General features: G+C 36.8%; 2 protein-coding genes across 4 annotated transcripts in view; one reads left to right on the forward strand and one right to left on the reverse strand.

Moving 5' to 3' along the window:
• Positions 1–13,872, reverse strand: part of LOC125240901 (spectrin alpha chain-like) — a 74,249-nt gene extending 60,377 nt beyond the window's left edge. The window contains 4 exon segments of the mRNA XM_048149067.1: positions 304–570; positions 906–1,079; positions 2,395–2,488; positions 13,762–13,872. Coding sequence (XP_048005024.1) covers positions 304–570; positions 906–1,079; positions 2,395–2,469 — 516 coding nt within the window. The 5' untranslated portion in view covers positions 2,470–2,488; positions 13,762–13,872.
• Positions 13,873–14,523: 651 nt separating this feature from the next.
• The window catches only part of LOC125240623 (protein vav), an 84,591-nt gene continuing 78,139 nt past the window's right edge, over positions 14,524–20,975 (forward strand). Inside the window, exon 1 of one of the 3 annotated variants that reach the window (XM_048148595.1) lies at positions 14,524–14,960. In XM_048148595.1, coding sequence (XP_048004552.1) covers positions 14,742–14,960 — 219 coding nt within the window. In that variant the 5' untranslated portion in view covers positions 14,524–14,741. The remainder of the gene's footprint in view (positions 14,961–20,975) is intronic. The other 2 variants (XM_048148596.1, XM_048148597.1) reach the window with 2 other exon arrangements.

A 20,975-nucleotide genomic window follows, 5' to 3' on the forward strand; every position in this document is an offset into this window, starting at 1 on the left:
TAAATTGGATTCTATACCTGATCCAAAATTTTCAATACTTTACTACAAGGATATTAATATTTTCAGGGCTGTAAGCACTATAATGTCCACTTAGCGAGTTTTGTTAAAGTTTTACTCCGTCATAGTTCCAATCACTGGTTATAAATAATGTTTTGACCAATCCTTTCTCTATGGGGTCTTGAGTTCTTGACCGAATGTGACATCAATGATGAAACGCCTTCCTCAAAATGAAACTAAAAATTGTCTTGGATCTTGAACTTTTTGACGATAGTGTACCATATTTACAGATACTATAAGTCTTACCTTGTCATGGATCCAGAACATGACCTCATCGCAGTGCCTCAAGAACTGAACGAGCACCAACGCCTGCTGCAACTTCATGCCTTTCTCGGCCAGCCTGGACAGCAGCAGCTCCCACAGGCGGTGAAGTTCGTCCAAGCGCCGCCTGATAGTCTCGGAGGCGAAGTGGTTGCTGGTGATCATCTCGCTGCCGGTGTTGTCGAGGACGACGATCGCGTTTGAGTGAGCTGCCACTTCGGCTTCGAAGGCTTGGTGCTTCTGGATCTTGGCCTGGTGGAAAAGAAACAGGTTAGGATTTGTATTTGTAGAGAGTCTTATGTTGATAATTGAATCATAATGTTGATATTAATTGAATCATTGTCTGCAAACGCACTAGCTTTTACAGCTGATACTATGATATCTTTATAGCTCTCGTCGCTAGCTTCTCCTGGAACTCTTTTGAAGTACTGGAACTCCAGGATTTAAACCTCATTGGTGAGACTTTTGATGCTCTAACCATATCTGCTTCCAACTCTTGACTCCAGGGTTCAAGCTCATTGACGGCAAACTTGAAGTGCTGGAAACGCCAGGTCCTCCAGCCCTTTTACAGCTGCTACTATAATTACCTGTAGGTTGGTGGGATCTTTATAGCTCTCGTCGCTAGCCGCCTGCAGCTTCTCCTGGATCCAAGACTCCAGCTCATCGGCGTCACGCTTGAAATACTGGAAGCGCCTGGAGTCTTCCAGCTTCTCACGCTTGGCGCGCGCCTCTTGCTTGAAATCTTCATAGCGGTTGAGCACCTGGATAGAAATGGTGGTGTTAGGATACAAAGAAATGATTTCAGCTTAGCAAAGAGCGCTACATAGCAGTTATTTATTTCTTTCGCAATTTGAACCGTGAGGTGTAACTTACAGTACGGTTGCTAGCAATAGCAATGAAATGTTATAATGCCGCGCAACGGAAGATGTTTGTAATATATGGTTTTCTTTACACCCGCAATTCTAGTCCAATAAAACGTTATCATCTGAATTCCAACAAAAATTGAACATGAAATAAAACTATGGAAACGGATTAAATCGCGTATAATGAATTTAAAATACATCCCGTTCGTTTCGTTGACCACGAACGTTGTAAAGAGTTCGAAACGTCGGGATGTATTTTAAATTCATTATACGCGATTTAATCCATTTCCATAGTTTTATTTCATGAGTAACTATCGCGGTAACCGAAGACAATATTAAAAATTGAACACTTTTAACAAATATTTTAAGCGGGTTACTCACGTGTTAAGTCGATATAGCGTTCGACATGTTTCGATCCATTTTCGAGGATCTTTCTCACTTGTATAATTTTATTTTAGCCAACCGAAACATTTAGTCATCTCATAAATTTTCACGCGAAGGGTACTCAAATTGCGGGTTGAGTATTTTTACGTACAAGGGATAAGTATTTGTTCAAAACTCGGAAATACGTGAAGTCAGTAGATCACTTTTTAAAATAAGTGTCTGCTTTGTCTAAAGGTTAACTGGTAGACAATGCTACTTGGCATTAAGTCCGCTATTTATACGTTTGTAAGTGTTTTATAAATAATAAATAAATAAATATTATAGGGCATTCTTACACAGATTGACTGAGGCCCACGGTAAGCTCAAGAAGGCTTGTGTTGCAGGTACTCAGACTACGATGTATATAATATATAAATACTTATATACATAGAAAACATCCATGACTCAGGAACAAATATCTGTGCTCATCACACTAATAAATGCCCTTACCGGGATTCGAACCCGGGACCGCGGCGTAGCAGGCAGGGTCATTACCAACTGCGCCAGACCGGTCGTCAACCGGTCGTTTTATTTTTGTACAATAAAAAATAAATAAATAAGTCGATTTTTAGGTTCTTTATTTATGAACATATTTACATAATTATATAAGAAACTAAGACTAAACTAAAAGCTAGCTAATAAATAGGCCCTTGAGGCATTGTACCAAGGATACTGGCGACATTTCCTCGCTGTATCGCAATGCTGATACGTTGTATATTCTTAAGTCGATTAGTATATTCTGTTGTTTTTGTACAATAAAAATAAATAAATAAAGTGTTCTGATATTAACCTGTTCACGGCGCTCCTGGATGTCCTCGGCCGTTTCGAGGATCTTCACCTCCTTGGGCGGTGGGATCTGCTCCATGGTGGATGCGTCAACTCAACTGCAACAAAAAGTTTCTCATTTAAACCACAAAATTGTAATTTTGAAGAAACCCTCCACGTAGTGGACCATTTTCCATCAAACGTGGCTAAGAACACTCCCAACTAATTCAACTTTCAAATAAAAAAAAATATCTATATCGGTTCATCCGTTAAGGAGCTACGATGCCACAGACAGACAGTCTGTCAAACTTATAACACCCCGTCGTTTTTGCGTCGGGGGTTAAAACTAGTATTCATGATAAAAAATGGCGTAGGCGAAAGGCTGGCTACCAGTCACTACACTGTCACAAATCGTATTCTTTCAACCTGAAACTTTAGCGATTTCATGTGCCCTGCCTATCCCTTTGGAAAACGGGTGTGAGCTACAATTACAAGTGGCTGCATAAGAGCTAACGCAAAATAAATAAAATAAATAATTATAGGACATTCTTACACAGATTGACTGAGTCCCACGGTAAGCTCAAGAGGCTTGTGTTATGGGTACTCAGACAACGATATTTATAACATGCAAATACTTATACACACAGGAAACATCCATGACTCAGGAACAAATATCTGTGCTCATCACACAAATAAATGCCCTTACCGGGATTCGAACCCGGGACCGCGGCGTAGCAGGCAGGGTCACTACCGACTAACAATTAACAGGTAACAATTTGTTGGCTAAATTGGAAGTTTACAATGCAACTAAACTAAGCGAGTTCGCGAGCCGTGTAATTGAGTTTCTATTTGTTCTCACACACTAAACCTGTGCAGCATGTTGCCTATACACATACAGGCTTAACTGAACAAGTTCTACCATTGTCTATATGGCCCGCAAGTAACAATCCAATAATAATATAGAAATACAATTACATATAATTTCAATCCGGAGTAATGAGCCCTAAATCTTGAAGTACGAAGTCAGGCGCAATTATTTCCTTTATCAAACATCACATTTAATAAGCAAAAAGGAGGTTATTTCCTGGTAAAACGGGAACGAGGATATATGATATGATCTAATAACGTATGCGGAATGAAATCTGGACAAAGTTTTGATATCGTACAGAGTAAGTAAATAAATAAACTAAAATAATGTATAAAAGCCAGATTAAAGTTTACATATCTGTTATTTAAACTGGTAAGTTTCATGAGTATTGGATTCCTTTTCTCGAAATGATGGTTAATCGAGAAGGACGACCTAGCGAAACTGTTTGTAATTTCTACATACCAATTTTCTGTGACCGAATGCAAAAGCCCGAGGAAAGTTTTGTAGGAAGGGTTAGAAGCTAACAGTCAATTTATAATATTTTTGCGTCCTTTTTCTTTACAAAAACTACCGCAACAAAGCGTGGTTCAAGAAAACATTACAGCATTGGCAAGTTTTCTGGGAGAGATTCGATTAAAAGAAATGTCGGCTCCCAAGGCACAAAATCTTACAGAGAGCTCGAGACAGCATTCGAATGGGGCAGCGAAAGTGATAAAAATTATCTTGAAGACATGAGTATCGATACACATTCAAAAACAAGACCTATAGTCTTCAAAATAAAATAAAAAACTTTGAAAATGGCTACGCCGTTAAGTCAAAAAATGTAAAAACAGCTGTTTTTAACATTTCTGGGTTTATGAATGACTAATAATATGTCGAGTAAATGGAATTTCATGACTAACTATTATTTTGAGAACACTAATGATCCTACGGACAAGAATGTGAAAAATGTCGAGCATACGAAGCTTCTTAAAAATTATCACATGGAAGATAAATTTGGACCTTAAAAAATGCTAACATTGGTTTTGTCGACACCGATGGACATAAAGTATCACAAGTTCTGTTAGAAGCTTCACATTGGCGAAAACTAACTCTTTTATTTATCGATATTCAATACATAATTAAAATCACGAAAGATATCAAAAATAAACTATGTTATATTAATTTTATAAGACATTGAATTTTGTCCAGATTTCATTCCGCATACGTTACTTAACTTGTTAATAGGACAGGACACGGCTAGCACGGAATCAATAACACGGCTACTAGTTTGACAGATGGAATGTTGCCAGGTATAAATATTAATTTAATAAAGACCGTAATAAATTACATTAACCGTTGAAATAATATAACCGAAAATAAACACATTCAAATATATTATTCTAAATGTACAGTCAAGTGCAAAAAAATGTATCGAAAAAATCGTCTAATAAATATGGTACTACGCTCTTATTACACCGGACCATCGAGTACATATCCCAAATGTACTCGATGCACCGAACTGAGATGCTATGGGAACGGTCAGAACTCCAGATACACAAAACAAGCCCAAAAATGATGGCCATCAAAATAAATAACAAACTTAGCGACGACATCAAAATTCAGACATCACACAAACAATTTAATAAAATGTTGAAGAATTTACTACTTAAAAAATGTTATTATAAACTTACAGATTTTTTAGATGACAATAATGATGATTATGAATGCTATTAGTTTTACTTCAAATGTACTGTCACACTACAAATTTATTTTTTATTTTCTGAAATTGAAATTTCCACGACATAATATTAATTTTGATAAATAACAATCTTAAACGACATTCATAATTTTAATTATTTATTACTTTATTATCTTATTTTTTGACATACCTACCTTATCTCCTACTAAAATAAATACTACTATTATATACTTCCACATACCTATACCGTCAAAATTGTACTCTTTCACACCTAGCATAGTTTAGACTTGCTGTGCACTGTCGGGGTCCATGTGTAACTAATGCTAATATAAATATGTAACAACTAATGTAACCATGGATGTAATAAATAATTATGAATATAAAGAAGTATTCGTATGGTAAATGGGCGTTTTCCAATTAAATCCCGAATATCGAATTTCACCAGATCTGGACGTGTTTGGGCTCATTCTTCTCAGAATTACGAGCTGATTCGATCCCGACGATAAAAAAATGTCCCAAAATTTCCATACAAAATTCGAGTTTCCAATACGTCACGCTCATAGTAAGTTCATACTAAAATCGTGACGTAAAAGAAAAAAAAAATGGTCACATTTTTTTATCGTCGAGATCGAATCAGCTCGTGATACTGAGAAGAAAGAGCCCAAACACGTCCAGATCTGGTGAAATTCGATATTCGGGATCTAATTTGGAAAACGCCCAAATATGGATTTTAATCCAATTATTAGACATCTTTTAATCGAGAAATCCCTTTTTCGCTCTGTACAGCACAATACAGATATGATAGGACCACAAGAGATACAATTCAAACTATTTGAATATAAAACCACGAAATGTGGCGCTTCAGTAACACAACTACCAGTCTTTCATTATGCAGGCTGAAAAGTGTCAGTTCAACAAAAATGAAAGTACGACGTTGCACATTTGTAGGTCGTGCTAATTAAAAAAAGTCAGCATTAGTGTCACACCGCATTTTTAAAAGCATCATCATTAAGACCTCAAAGCGGGAGCTCAAAAGCACTGCTGCACGATACATGGTCTATGGTGGCACCAATTAGTAGGAAAAATACTGTTGCAGACGGAATTTTTCTAAGTGGAGATAGGGCTCAGTTTTTAGTGAGCGGACTTTTGCTTGCTAAATACTGCACTGCGACAGCTCTGCAGAATTTAAAGTGTAAAATAACTATACGTTTTGTTTAATAGTTCCTCGAATGGGTACGTTGTAGAGTAAACCGCTGGAGAATTATCATCTCCATCTAACTACAGCTAACTTCTATCACAAACCCGAGTTATTAAAAAAAAAATATTCCTTCTTGGACATTTTCAGAATTTGGGTCCCCCAAGTAGCAAAAGTTGTTAACAAAAATTAACTCGCTGTCAGTTTTGTGACGACAATTAAGCATATAAAATCTGTCTTAAAATTTAGTTTTTTTACATTCTGAATGTAGATTATCGCTTAAAGTTTATGTAATTAACACAAAAACAATATTTTTATTGATATTTCATGCTTAATTATCGTCACAAAACTGACAGCGAGTTAATTTTTGTTAACAATTTTCGCTAATTGGGGGTCCCAAATTCTGAAAATGCCCTCTTACATTTGTTAATAAGTTCCTAAAGAAATTTGATTGATGAAAAAAATAATATTTTAATTCAAACTGTGATCCAGCCATATTGGTCCGCCATTTTGCCATGTTTTGATGGGAAAAGATAATAAAAGGTAAGAATAGATTAGAAAGCACTTTAAACAAACAGCCTTCTAAGCTACATAAATACAGTCGACAGTCGCCATTTGATGCATACAACATGCACTAACGAATTTATAATAAAGGTATTTTTAAATATGTTTTAGCATCTAAGCTGCTCCGAAATATTCAAGTCTCAATACAGTATAGTAGAGTTCGTTTTCACACACTCCGCTAACAAAAATCATCACGATTTTAATACTAATATATATTTTGTAACTGGTGACCGAAGAGCTGGCGACTTCCTCGCACAACGTATCAGCATTGCGATACAGACAGGAAATGTCGCCAGTATCCTTGGTACAATGTCTCAAGGGTCTATTCTAGACATTAGCTAGCTTTTAAGTTTAGTCTTAGTCCATACCAATATTATAACTGGGAAAGTGTGTGTCTGTTTGTTTGTCCGTCTTTCACGGCAAAACGGAGCGACGAATTGATGTGATTTTTTAAGTGGAGATACTTGAAGGGATGGAGAGTGAAATAGACTACTTTTTGTCTCATTCTAACCTAACACTTCCGTCAAATGGGGGGGTGGAAGTTGGTATGGAGCATTCCGCAGTTCGAATTTAACACGAGCGAAGCCGCGGACAAAAACTAGTTTCTTATATAATTATGTTCATGTAAATAAAATAAAGAGTTAGTGTGCAGACAGACATTTTCGCCTATAGATGTAAACCAAATGTAAACGAAATCAATCGCCCATAGAAACATTCGAGTCTCGCGACACGTCACACTCCTAATATAGCAGGAAATTACGAAGTCCCGGCAGAGGGGAGTGGGTGGCATGGCAACGTTATTCTACACTAGTGAAGCCGTAGTTTTAGGTCAAATTATAGAATATTTTGTTCCTTCTCGCTTTGACTTTTTATGTATAAAACTCTTACGTACTTCTATTTACTTTTATTTAAAGAGAACAAAGAAACGTAACAATTTTTTTGAACAGACGGACTGAAAATTGTATGGCATTGCCGACTAATAAGTGGACGTGTAGTTACCAATGTTTCCATACACTCGTAACAGTGAGCGTAATACACGGTGCATTATAAATATTCACGATTGCGAGAGATTTTAGCCATTTTTGAAATATATAAATTTTTTTGCAATTTTTTTTACTCTTTTTGTATGTAACTATGTAATGGAATCTAAGGTATATCGTAGCGTAATTAAAATGGGCAAGCTGTATACGGTTCTGATGACAATACAATAATAAGGTACTGTCAATCTGATCTGATGATGGAGCCACGCGATGGAACAGCGTTTATAAACTATTCATTTATTCTGATTGTAGGCCGTGACAGTTCAGTATAGGCTAGTTTCCTATACTTGAAATAAAATATTGTATGCAGTGCACGAAATAAAGCACCACATCATTAGAAGAAAAATATGGACAGTAGTTAACTTTGGCATAAATCATTTCGCAGATTTTTGTAATACCGAATCGTCTTTTGTCATAATGTTGATGACCATAATAGTCTTCTAGTCGAACAATACTTTTGCAGATAATATTTGTGCATAATATTTCATAAAGTTGCAATTTGCTATTTGATAGCGAGTTGGATGTGTTGGGGATGCAAGATACAACATCCTCGCTTCGCTCGTCGTCGTACCTAACGGTGACTTGGGGCAGCTTTTCTTTTTTGATAGCGAGTAATAATTCTGCTAATGTAATATTATGCTATGAGATTATTATGGTACATACAATTGTGCTAAATCAAAGTCGACCAAAGTAATGTTATGTAAAACAATATTCTGCCAAATGTGTCTTATGCGTGGTAGTAATAATGCCAATTAAGTTTTCTGCAAAATTACCATTCGACTGAAAATGTTTCTGCGAAACATGTTATGCGAAGTGTGTTTCGGACTAAAATTATTCTGCCAGATGAGGGTAACCCTTTACATTATTACGAGACCATGTCCTAACGGCCAAAAATATGATCTCAGGCTCCCCGTGTAACCGTCAGGCGATTACCATTAAAAAACAAACGAACATAAGGTCAAACCTCACTTGACATCATAGATGACATCACATGGCCTTGTGACTCATCCACGAAAACACCACGCTAGAATCAACCTTAACTTATCCAAATAAAGTAATTATTCAATTCAGTGATAGTGTGTAAAAACTAGTACTTTTATTTAGCTCAGTTACGCGAAAATGGTTCTTGAGTATTTGTATGTAAAGAACGTATAGACGGCAAGGTATAATCTATTGATAATTGTAATAAAGAGCTCAGCAAAGTTACATTTGCTGATGGCTAAATGAATGGACTAGAATCTGATGATGTATAATCTGATGTATAATTTTAAAAAGGGCGTAAAAGCCATTTATTGCTATACAACGATAGGCTCTTTTTGATGCAAGTCGAGACGTTTCTGTCAATGCTAGCGCCACAGTCGGCGATTATGGTAACTTGGTGGCGTGTATGCTATTATCAGTTAGGAATTTGGGTTTCTTTTGTTATTAATTGGTACCTAATAGTAAGGCGAATTTTAATAATGTGATGCCGGTTTTAAACCTGTAACGTTAATGTTGGTTTTCTGTTATTGATTTTGGTAGCTTAGACTTAAGGTGGAAACCCATTACACCATATCATGCTATGACCGTGCTATGAACGTGTCAGACAAAAAAATATTCTTTGTATTACAAAGTATGAGGCTATGCATACTAGCCCGTTCCATCACCGATCATACCCGTAGCGTGCCATGCACGGACCGTCAAATATTGTCGGCGAGGATATTTTGCCGGTGTCGAAACGCTCCGTGAATGGCACGCAACGGTGATAGAACGGTGCGTGCAGGCGGTCAAACGGGGTATAACCGCGTATGGTGACCGTTTGAAGCACGTTATACACGCGTTGTCATACTTCTTTCAGTCACTATACTCGCCTATGCTACGGGGATGATACGCGGACACTACGGTCACTATACTCGTCTATGCTACGGGGATGATACGCGGACACTACGGTCACTTAACTCGTTATGCCCGGATATGAAATGATGTGGACACGTTGTAGTGGGCATAGCCATCCGTGTCGCGTTACATTCCGTGCCTGACACGTTCATAGCACGGTCATAGCATGATATGGTGTAATGGGTTTCCACCTTTAATAATAGAAATAACGCAATAACTAACTACGAGAAAAACTCAATGTAAAATTAGATCTTTTATGTTAGATATTATTTGGCATTGCATACTTTGCATTTATAACGTAAACAATTTTGATTTAAAACACTCCCTTCGGTCGTGTTTTAATTTATCGCCACTCGTTTCGAACTTCCTTTTTTACGCACTTGTATCGTAATGTACTATTAACATAGTTCATACATGATTGATGATTACAAAATATTGTAATTATTTTTCATAGGGGTTAAATTTTACCGATAATTTAATCCAACAATAACTTAAGGTTTTTGACCACACACATTACTAGATCTCCAACCGAACAATATCAGCCGGTCTGTTAAACACTGCGGTTACTTTTGGCGATTAACTTACTTAAGGCTGATATTGATATTGTCCAGTAAATTCGTATTTTGTGAACTTCTTAAACAAATATTATAAATAAGATCAAAGCTTTTTATAAAAAAATATATTTAGATGACTTGGAGTTCTTGGGAAAGAGTTGGTTTTATTACACGTTAATTTCATCTTACCCAGTTACTAAAACGCCTACATTTCAAAATGACTCAGTGTCAAATTACCCTAATCCCAGAATGCCTAATAGTTTTTCTCAAAACGCCTAATTATTAATATGGCGGAATTGTTATATGTCTATGTATTATAATGACTAAATTTCACATTACCGTTACTTCAAAACTCCTAATTTTCAAAACACCTAGTACCAAAATACCTAAAATTTATAGAGTTTCGACGCTCAGACTTACCTCCGTATACGACTATCATGGATACTGGCGACTTTTTTTAGTCATTTTGAGACTGTGACATTATGCTTTTCCAGTATTCTCGAACTACGCTATTTTAGAACTTAGCTTCATTCGTTATTTGAATTTTTAGGCATTTCGGGAAATGGTGATTTTACGAATAAGTCATGTTTTGTCATTCAGTGAGACATTTTGTTTTTAAGTACTTACAACAACATGGGCTATTTAAAATTTTGTTGAATTAGAGAATTAGGCAATATGCAGTTTAGGCAACTCTTGGGAAATAGCTGTTGTGACTTAGACTACTCTAAGCATATATTTTTCCTTAAAAGTAAACTTAATTTAAACTGGCTTGCAGCCTACAGACCGTAATGCAATCAATGCCGCAGTATTGGATATCTAGTCTACAATCTCTAGCTCTAGATATGTATGTCATGTGTTCATAGGGGTGTGGCACATGTATCATGTGTCTCAAATGTCTGTCTAGAAAGGTGGGTTTAATCCTAATCTTACTTTATTTTAGTTTCATCAAAGAGGAGAATACTTTTATTATAGAGAGTTACTGTCAAAGTAAAATATGTAACCACAGTGCATAGACTGCCATCTCTTGACACAGGCTTAAAACTTTTGAATCTCAGTTTTGAGAAATTGGCCCATATTCTTAGCTTGACATCTGTTAAAATGTCAAATATTAGTATTAGCACCATCTAGCCGAGCGTCCCCCAAAGGTGTAACGCCATCTAGGCCACCGTACCTATTTCTATGTATATATGGTTAAACGAAAGCGATTAATTGCTATCTTACTAGGAATATAACTATAATACTAAACTAGTTTAGTCATATAGTTATATGACTGGATTCAGTTTAGTGAAATGATTGTAGGCAGGAGTGCAGCGGTGCGGCGGAGGTATAGTTATAACCCTAGGGATATAAGGGAGCGATTCAGAACCATCTTACTAGGAATATAATTATAATACGGTATTTAAAATTGCAAACGGGACTTAATCGCGTATTACTATGTATTAAGTCCCGTTTGCAATTTTAAATATGTGTAAAAATCGTGAAAGTTTAAATCAGTGTTTTATAATACGTATAGCGAGACGATTTGGAATAACAACACCGTCACTGACGTTAGAGCAAAGTTTATTTTGTATCGATCCGAACATAGTACACAAGGTTTGGTTACTAAACAAACGAATCCAAGCTATATTAGTTAAAACGTAACAGTTAGGGCATGCTCTCGGTATTTCCCGGTTCTGATTTCCCGGGAAATCCCGGTAATTTAAATCACGGTAAGCAAATTTAAACCCAACATTCAAAATGACTAGGTTGTAATTAGGTACGAGTTCAATCTGTTATGACTTATGATAAACATTAAGATTAAACTGACAAACAACGTCAAACTCGTAACGGAAAAAGTATCGTCCAAGTAACCAGCCAGTATTAATACCCCTAAATACTGAAAAAGGTAAGCAACCTCTAGCAATGTGATATACACAATGTCGCATTACGAATACAATAGAATGGGCACGTAAAAAATAACTAATAATACAAATTAAACAAAAAATATTACCCCCATCAAGATATAACTCAATCGATTCTACTCTCGATTCTGAACAAACTGATTTCAGGTTTTTAGTGTTAAGTGAAACACGGTGTATAACTATATTACTTAACTAGAGACGTATTATAATTATATCCCTAGACTAAGTTTAATCCAGTGATATAATTATATAACTAAACTAGTAACCTATTATAATTATATTCCTAGTATGTTACGGCATATAATTATATCCCTAGGGTTATAACTATACCTCCGCCGCACCGCCGCACTCCTGCCTTCAATCATTTCACTAAACTGGATCCAGTCATATAACTATATGACTAAACTAGTTTAGTATTATAGTTATATTCCTAGTAAGATAGCAATTAATCGCTTTCGTTTAACTATGTTACGACGTATAATTATATTCCTAGGGTTATAACTATATAACGGCTTTATCTATCTTACTGCGACATATATATTAGGTCCGTTTTTTTCTTGTCAGTCCTGCGGTAGACTATGTCGGTCTCGCATCAGTCTAATAAGTCATCAGGAAAGGTGCTCTCTGAATATTACACCATAAATCGTCTGCAACAGACGTTAAGGCCAATGATGATAGATAATTAGACATGTGATGTTTGAATACAGCATGGCTCCACACAAGCAAAACATCTCAGATCCTTGAGACTTCCTAATTTTCTATTCAACATCTAAGAATAAGTAGGCTAGTTTCCTACACTTAAAATAAAATATTTTATGCAGTGCACGAAATAAAGCACCACATAATTAGTAGAAAAATATAGACAGTAGTTATGTTCAAACATAATTTTTCTTTAATAAGTCAAAGAGAAAGATATAAAGTAAATGAATTGTCCATGAAGTCACTCCTCAGTATTTCATAGTAATTCCATATTAGCAAATGATTTTGACATTTCAAAAAAGCTGATTTGACTAGTAGGAAACTAGCCTATTGATATAGTATTGTATTTATTTATCGAAGTTTTTATAATTAACCCCTTGTATGCGGCCTGTCAATTTAGATCATTGAGAAAATTGATCTTGACATTTAAAATAGATTAAAATTCCCATGATCAGTGTCTAAGATTACGAGGGTTAAATAAAATACTTTTCCTTTAATATAAAACCATGAATTATTGTTAGCTTAGTTGTTAGCGGGTGTTTCCTCTTGTTAAAAATTTATTGAGCATTTTAACTACATTATGTGAATTTAGAGAAATTCTAACATTGTATAAACATATTCTGCAATATTTATGGCATAATATCAAAAAGTTATACAATAAATGCTACAGGATTTTAAAGAAAACTTTAACAGAGATTGCAACGATATAATCAATCATATTATCTATATGATTACTTTATCTGTACCATATTGGTGCAAGTAAAAAAAAACGAAAGACTAAAATACTAAATCAAGTTTATATAAATTGTGATGCACCACAAATACTACTTACTGTACCTAGAACCATAGCAGAATACTTACTATTTTACAATGTTTATGAAGTTTCAAATGAACACAATATCTACATAATCAAACAAGGTGTGGCTACTGTGTTCGCTACTGCACTAAATGAGGCCGTTGTATACGTTAATAAGTTTAAAACTGCTGATGATCACTGCACATTATGAGCGCTTACCTTTCCAACTAATCTTTAATGCACTATCGGGTGCCGAGATACGGTCGGAATAGCAATTATCGATAGAAAGTATGAGGCTCGCTCTGCAGTCACGCACAAACGACTCGACTACTTCGACTAGCCGCTGGAATCACCGGCAAGCGCATACCTACTTCCCAATTACGGCCATGACGTAATGCACCAAAATAAACCTAATAAGGATAATCACCGTTGGCGACAAATATAGACTTCCGACGAACGAATGAACGCTACGAGTAACTGTTTTTTTTAAGTTTCAATCGTCCACCATAATGAAATTTGGGAAGGCTTGCAAGTGGAATTCGACGATACATGGGTGTGTCAGATAAGAACGATAGATTCTTAGATATAGGTGGTGAATTAAATTACTCAGTAATGGCACACAGAAGTAACAACTTACCGTAAAAGTTGATTTGTAGTGGAAATTCGAGTCTGAAATCACTTTTTAATGGGAAATTTACAGAAAATCGTTCGTTCGACGTGCACTCGCGTCACTCCGCCTACTACTAATGTTGCCCTAGGGGAAAATGAAATGAGTCATTGATTGACCTCGCTGCGTTTTGTTTCGTTTGTTTTTTTGTTCAAACTTTTATCGTGAGTAACTAAATTTACTGTTTGGAGGCAACGCGTTATATTCTTGAGGAAAATCAGGAAACTTTATTAAAACAATTGGTCCATATTAGTGAATTTCTTCACTTTTACAACCGGCAACTAACGCACACGCCTGGCAGCACCAGGCATTCACAAAAACCAAAGCCTCTTGTTTTAAAAAGTAAAAAAGAATCATTCCGCATCTAGCAACACTCCGCATCAGTTGTCAAAGAACTCTTGTCTTGTGCTGTTGCTCCCGTGTTTGTTGTATCAATTTGTATGTCAATTATCAATTAACCCTCGTTGAATGATGGCTTGTTGATTATTAAAAAGCAGTGCTGCCGTGACTTTTGATGTGCACTGCGTGAATTATGGCGGCGGGTGGCGAGGAGCTGTGGCGCGAGTGCGCGTCTTGGCTGACGAGATGTGGCTTGCTACGTCCTGACCACAAGGCGAACTGGGAATCGAGTACGATCCACGACCTGGCGTACACGCTGCGGGACGGCGTGCTGCTGTGCAACCTGCTGAATGTGCTGCAGCCGGGCTGCGTGGACATGAAGGACGTGAACCAGCGTCCTCAGATGGCCCAGGTTTGACCTTAGTCATTAGGCACGCGCTCGTTGCTGATGCGATTTTTACGCTACGCGTAACGTGAGCGTATCTGTAAATAACTTATCATCTGTTAAACATAAATCAGGAGTGACTTCCTGCCCGTTTGGGTGATAACATGAATGGGTGAATACATTAATTATGTATGCAGCAGTGAATGCCCATTGATACAGTATTCCCCCCGATATATTCGTGTCAGTATCTGTAGCATGAATGAGATGTGTGTTCTAATAAATTCATTAAATGCTACCCTGTTAATGTGAGTACATTAACTAAATTGGTCTAACAGAAAATTGTTTTGTTCTTGCATCATAGTTAAGTATTCACCTCTAGTTTTTTTTTCTAGAAGCATTTGTCTTAAAATGTAATTTAGAGTTATTTGCAATAAAATATTGCAAATGATAAATTTAATGTAGCCTGATGTACTTTTAAAGCAGATACATAGATTAGATTGAGCTTATCTCCTAGTAAGCATTGTTGTTTATTTTGTTTTAGTAATAGCATTTTCATAAATTTTCAGTTTAAAAAATTCATAATTATTAAAACCATAAAATCTAACAATTTAACAAGCTTACACAGCACTATCAAAATTCAACTACACTTCAATAATATTTTGATTTTTCTCTTGAGTCCTTAATTATTTACATTTAATCATTGTAATAAAAATATTACTTGCAATGGTATTTGCATAATGCATTGCATTGTGTCAACTACCTGGCTTTGTAAACCATATTTTTTTCCATAAGCCTCATGTTCCTAGCCATGATCACATAGATAAAATATTATAAGACATTCTTACACAAATTGTCCCCAGTAGTCAAGAAGTCTTGTGTTGTGGGTACTTAGACTACATCATATTAATCTCGGAATTATAGTATGTACAGTCAACCAATTGGAACCCTAGGCTACTGTAGAACTATGTCATAGTGACGTTATAAATCAGATTGTAAGAAATCACTTACTGCTTGTCATTTTGACATGGTTGTAGAGTGGCCTAGGGTTCCAATTGGTTGACTGTTGAAGTTTTGTATTTTTGGTGGTGGGTTGTTATATTTATTTCCGTATTTATATTTATTTTTGCGGTGGGAGGGTGGGAAAATTAATTGCATGTAAAAAATACACAAGTAAGTATAACGGGTTAACACTGATTAACTTGCACGTTATCAATTCGCGGATTAGCAAGTAACGTTCTAGTTAACAATTGATAAAAAAAAATGTAATTTGTAATTTTACTTTTAGGATAGGTTTTAATACTCATTGGTAAAACCCTATCCATTTATTACTTGTCAAAAAAAAAACACCTTCACTAGAAATAATTACAAAAAGTAATCAGTCAATAATCCTCATTTATACTACTAATACATTTTTTCATGCTGTGCATACATGTATGTTTTGGACGCCATTCTTATAATAATGTATTGAATGTTGTCTGTATTGTGTGCCTTATGAATAAATTAAAAATAAAAGTAAAGAAAAAATCTTGGCTTATGCACCAAGTTTTACAACAGTTGGCGTAATCATGGCCTCCTTAGTTGCTATAGTCATTATGCCTTCATTAGGTCACACTTTCATACTAATGCTAAATGTGTCAGCTTAAACCAGTAATCTAGTCAGTTCCATGATGTTCAGCACTAGCTTAACTGTTAGCTATTTTGGTGATAATAGCTAATAATTTCATTTTTGGCACAAGCTTTTATCGCTGACTGTACCTTTCTTTCAACTGTCATCTACTGCTCTCCGTAGCGTTTCTAAAACCCCTTACTTGATGGGGATACGACGTTTCATAACAGAGTTCCTATGACCACCTTTCTGCTCCATCGATCAGCTCCATGATATTGCATTGTCACGTGATTTACATACATGTGCAAAATTTCAGCTCAATCGGAAACCGGGAAGTGCGTCTAATTTAGATTCTACGTTTTGATCCAAACTAACATACTAACAAGGCACGTTGAATAAAAGCTTGTAAAAAAGCTTCTAAAAATAGCATGCCAAGCTATTAAAAATATCCTGGCTTCAGGACTAGCTTAATACTAGCCTGGAAATAAGCTAGTTACTGACTTAGGTACACTGGAATAGAAGGCATTAACTTACTATCTTGGCTTGAAAGATTTTTTTTATTGTGGTGACGGCGAGTACGGCCTCGTAAGCAAGAAACCCGCGAAAGAAATACAATAATATCCCAAACGAAATAAAAGAAATAAATAATTATAAAAACTTTAAAAACGCATTAAAAACTTACCTTGTAAATAAAGCATATTACACATTAAAATAATTCTTTGGTGACACAAACAGTGTAGATGAATAACTTTACCGGCACAGACAGGCTTAAGAAAAACCCATACACCAATCCATACAAATTGGTTTATGCCAGTGATGCATGTTATCTTATAAGTTAGTGTTAAGTAAGAAAACATTGTTGCTATGCCCTTACAGGGTTCATGTGGAACTGTAATAATCGTAAGAACTGTATGAAACTTGAAAAAGATACGGGCGAGCCTTGCTCATGTGCATATCTGCCGCTTTCGAAGGAACCCAGTGCTGTCAAGCTGGTGTAACTTGCCAGACGTTCAGATGCACTCTTAATGGAGTGATAACACTGATAACAGTCAAATACACATCAGTTCTCCCTTAGTCGCCTTATACAACACGAGGTGGTGCTTTTTTTTCCGATGCCGGCACCACACGGCACGGCTAGAAAAAAATATACCAGGTGCCGTAGCCGAATGGAGGTGCGACGCGAAACGAAAACGAAACGCCGCGAAAGGTAGTCTGGCTCGTCGCGCTAATCCGCAAGAGCGATAGAGATAGATATCTACGAGCGTTTCGTTTCGTGAGCGTTTGTGCCATTCGGCTACGTACCCTGAGTATTCTAGTATAATCACAGAATATATAATAGTACAAGTACAGAAGGCCCACTGCTTTGATGTTCACGACATGCCGCCTTTTTAAATGCCTACAAAATTCTTACAAAGAAACGAGCCGCACGTGCGCGGGGCCCGGCGATAGGGTTGCCTATGGATTAAAACGAATTACTACTCAGATAAAATATTATACTATTATATTCAAGTCTTGGGTACTTTCTAGGTATATCTATAGTATTTATATATTTTTGTTTAAATTCCAACATCACAAGCCTTATTGAACCTTTCCGGGGTACTTATTAATAGTAGATCTGTGTAAAAATATCCTATGGTATTTGTTTTATTCATGATATCTATTTAACTAAGCATTATTAGCCATTTCACAAGGGGACATCGCATAAGAACCTTAAAAAAACTCGCGACGTAAAGAACGTGCGAACGTGCGTTCCGTGAGAACGCGCGCCACCCCTGATTAGGCCGCGAACTCGCGGCCGCAAGCATGTACTTGCAGCGCGGCGATAGAAACGCGGAGTGAGCCGCCCCTGGTATAATTAACTAGACATGGTATGGTGTGAGCACTCTAAACTTCTTTCTTTATCTATGGTTGGTGTTTGAAAATATAGACGGATCAGAATCTGTAATTAAGTGCTTTGGTTACTTAAGTTGAACACTTTATTTATTAAAATAGCTTTAAGGCTAAAAAACACCTTTATTATAAAATGTAAAAACAGTGAAAGTTTAAATCAACTCAATTTGGTTTACTTCAGCAGCACTTTAGATTAAATCGTTCAATATCTGCCATCGCGCTTGTCATGGTAATGAATGCCTTCCGAAGATAGCTTATCTGTTCTGAGAAACATTCACAAAAGACTTATTTTGCTGGTTTGAATACGTAATAGATAAGTACAGTAGAACTCAACCTCGAGCCAGACTAATAGCTGAGTTCGGAACAATTTTGAGTTTCATAACATTACAGTTTACAGTAAGGGCTGGTAGCCTAGCGGTAAGTATGTGCGACTTTCGTTCCGGAGTTCGCGGGTTCGAACTCCTGCTCGCACCAATGAGTTTTTCGGAAATTGATGATATGTCATTTGATATTAAATTTGCCAGTCGCTTTTCGGTGAAGGAAAACATCGTGAGGAGACCGGACTAATTCCAATAAGGTCTAGTTTACCCTTCGGGTTGGAAGGTCAGATGGCAGTCGCTTTCGTAATAACCTAACCACAAATTTAAAATTTTGAAAAAACCCCCGACCGTGACCTAGTGGACCAATTTTCATGAAACATGGCTAAGAACACTCCCGACTAACTCAGCTTTCAGACAAAAAAAAACTAAATCAAAATCGGTTCATCCGTTCGAGAGCTACGATGCCACAGACAGACATTAGAGAAGACCCTACTCATAGTGTTGTGTTCCTGTCGGTGAGTAAGGCTGCCAGAGCTCAACGACGGTGTGGTGTGCTGATGACGGGAGGACTTATGGAACTAACTTGTTCCGTTTATTGTCCTTTGAGTCGTCGGCAACCCGAACCCTCCTTGGAACTTGTACACTCCTTTTTGCTGTGTACTTAACACAGCAAAAGGGAATGTACAAGTTTCTAATGGGGTAGCAACGCGCATGTGACACTGTTTGAGTTGCAGGCGTCCATAGGTTACGGTGACCGCTTTACATCAGGCGGGCCGTATACTTGTTTGCCACCGACGTAGTATAAAAATATAAAAAACACACACACAGACAGACATACACACAGACAGACACGTCAAACTTATAACACCCCTTCGTTTTTGCGTCGGGGGTTAAAAACTAGTGCCTACGCCAAATCTTGGGGTTAGTTGTCAAAGCGGACCCCAGGCTCCCATGAGTCGTGGCAAATGCCGGGATAACGCAAGGAGGATGATGATTACAGTTTATAGTTCAGAATTCGATTTAAAAATTGTACCTTTAAAAGAAAGGAAGGAAGGAAGTAGATGCAATCTTATTTAATAAAATTACAACCTTAATATACTTGACTGTAGCGTAGTATTTCGTTACAAAATTCACATTGGCGATTTTCATCTTATCAGTAATCGGGAAGTCAGTCAAATTCATCTTGCAAGATTTTACCCGTACAAACACTAACCCCCTTATTCATAAACGTACACTAAAGTTATCAAGCCGATAAAGTTTGTTTATCCCTTTCCGACGAATTGGTGTGGACGGAGGTTGATTATGTTTAATAACCACAAAATTAAAATTTTGAATAAGAACACTCCCGACTAACTCAGCTTTCAGACAAAAAAAAACTAAATCAAAATCGGTTCATCCGTTCGAGAGCTACGATGCCACAGACAGACACACACACAGACAGACAGACAGACATACACACAGACAGACACGTCAAACTTATAACACCCCTTCGTTTTTGCGTCGGGGGTTAAAAATAGATATAATCTGAAAAAGAATCAACCTTATATTGTAGCAGAATGGATTTACCCGAGTTTGACTTTGCAAGTCAAATAAATAACATACCTAGATATAGAGCTCAATATGTGCTAAGATAATACAATTAAAGCTTCGCTGTTTTTAACTATTTTGACAAACGTAAGACATTCTCGCACCGACACCTTGGTTTAATCAGTAGTATAAGTAACCGGGTACGTAAATAGCCGAATGCACAAATGCTCACGAAACAAAACGCTCGTAGCTATCTATCTCTATCGCTCTTGCGTATTGGCGTGACAGAGCCAGACTACCTTTCGCGGCGTTTCGTTTTCATTTCGCGTCGCAGAAATGCGATTCGGCTACGGGGCCGTGGCGGGCAAAGTACGACCCACGGGCCAAATCCGGCCCGCGAAGGGATTGTATCCGGAACGCCACTGGTCCTTCTAGGGATTGTGTGATATGGCCAGCACTGTAGTAAACAAAAATACATTTTCACCACACCAACGGGTAAAGGCTTACTTTGCTATTCGAAAACAGATAGCAAAATTGCATTTTATCCACAAGAGTGCAAAGAAATTTCATACAAATTTTAACTTGATGTCTTAAGCTAGCGGATAGAATTTACCTATAAATCATGATTTTGAATCATAAATATTGAACAAATCGATGGATTAGATTTAGTTTGATGTTTTACAGTCAGTATTTTCTTCG

The sequence above is a fragment of the Leguminivora glycinivorella genome, chromosome Z (assembly GCF_023078275.1).
Source record: "Leguminivora glycinivorella isolate SPB_JAAS2020 chromosome Z, LegGlyc_1.1, whole genome shotgun sequence".
In the NCBI taxonomy this organism is placed as follows: domain Eukaryota; kingdom Metazoa; phylum Arthropoda; class Insecta; order Lepidoptera; family Tortricidae; genus Leguminivora; species Leguminivora glycinivorella.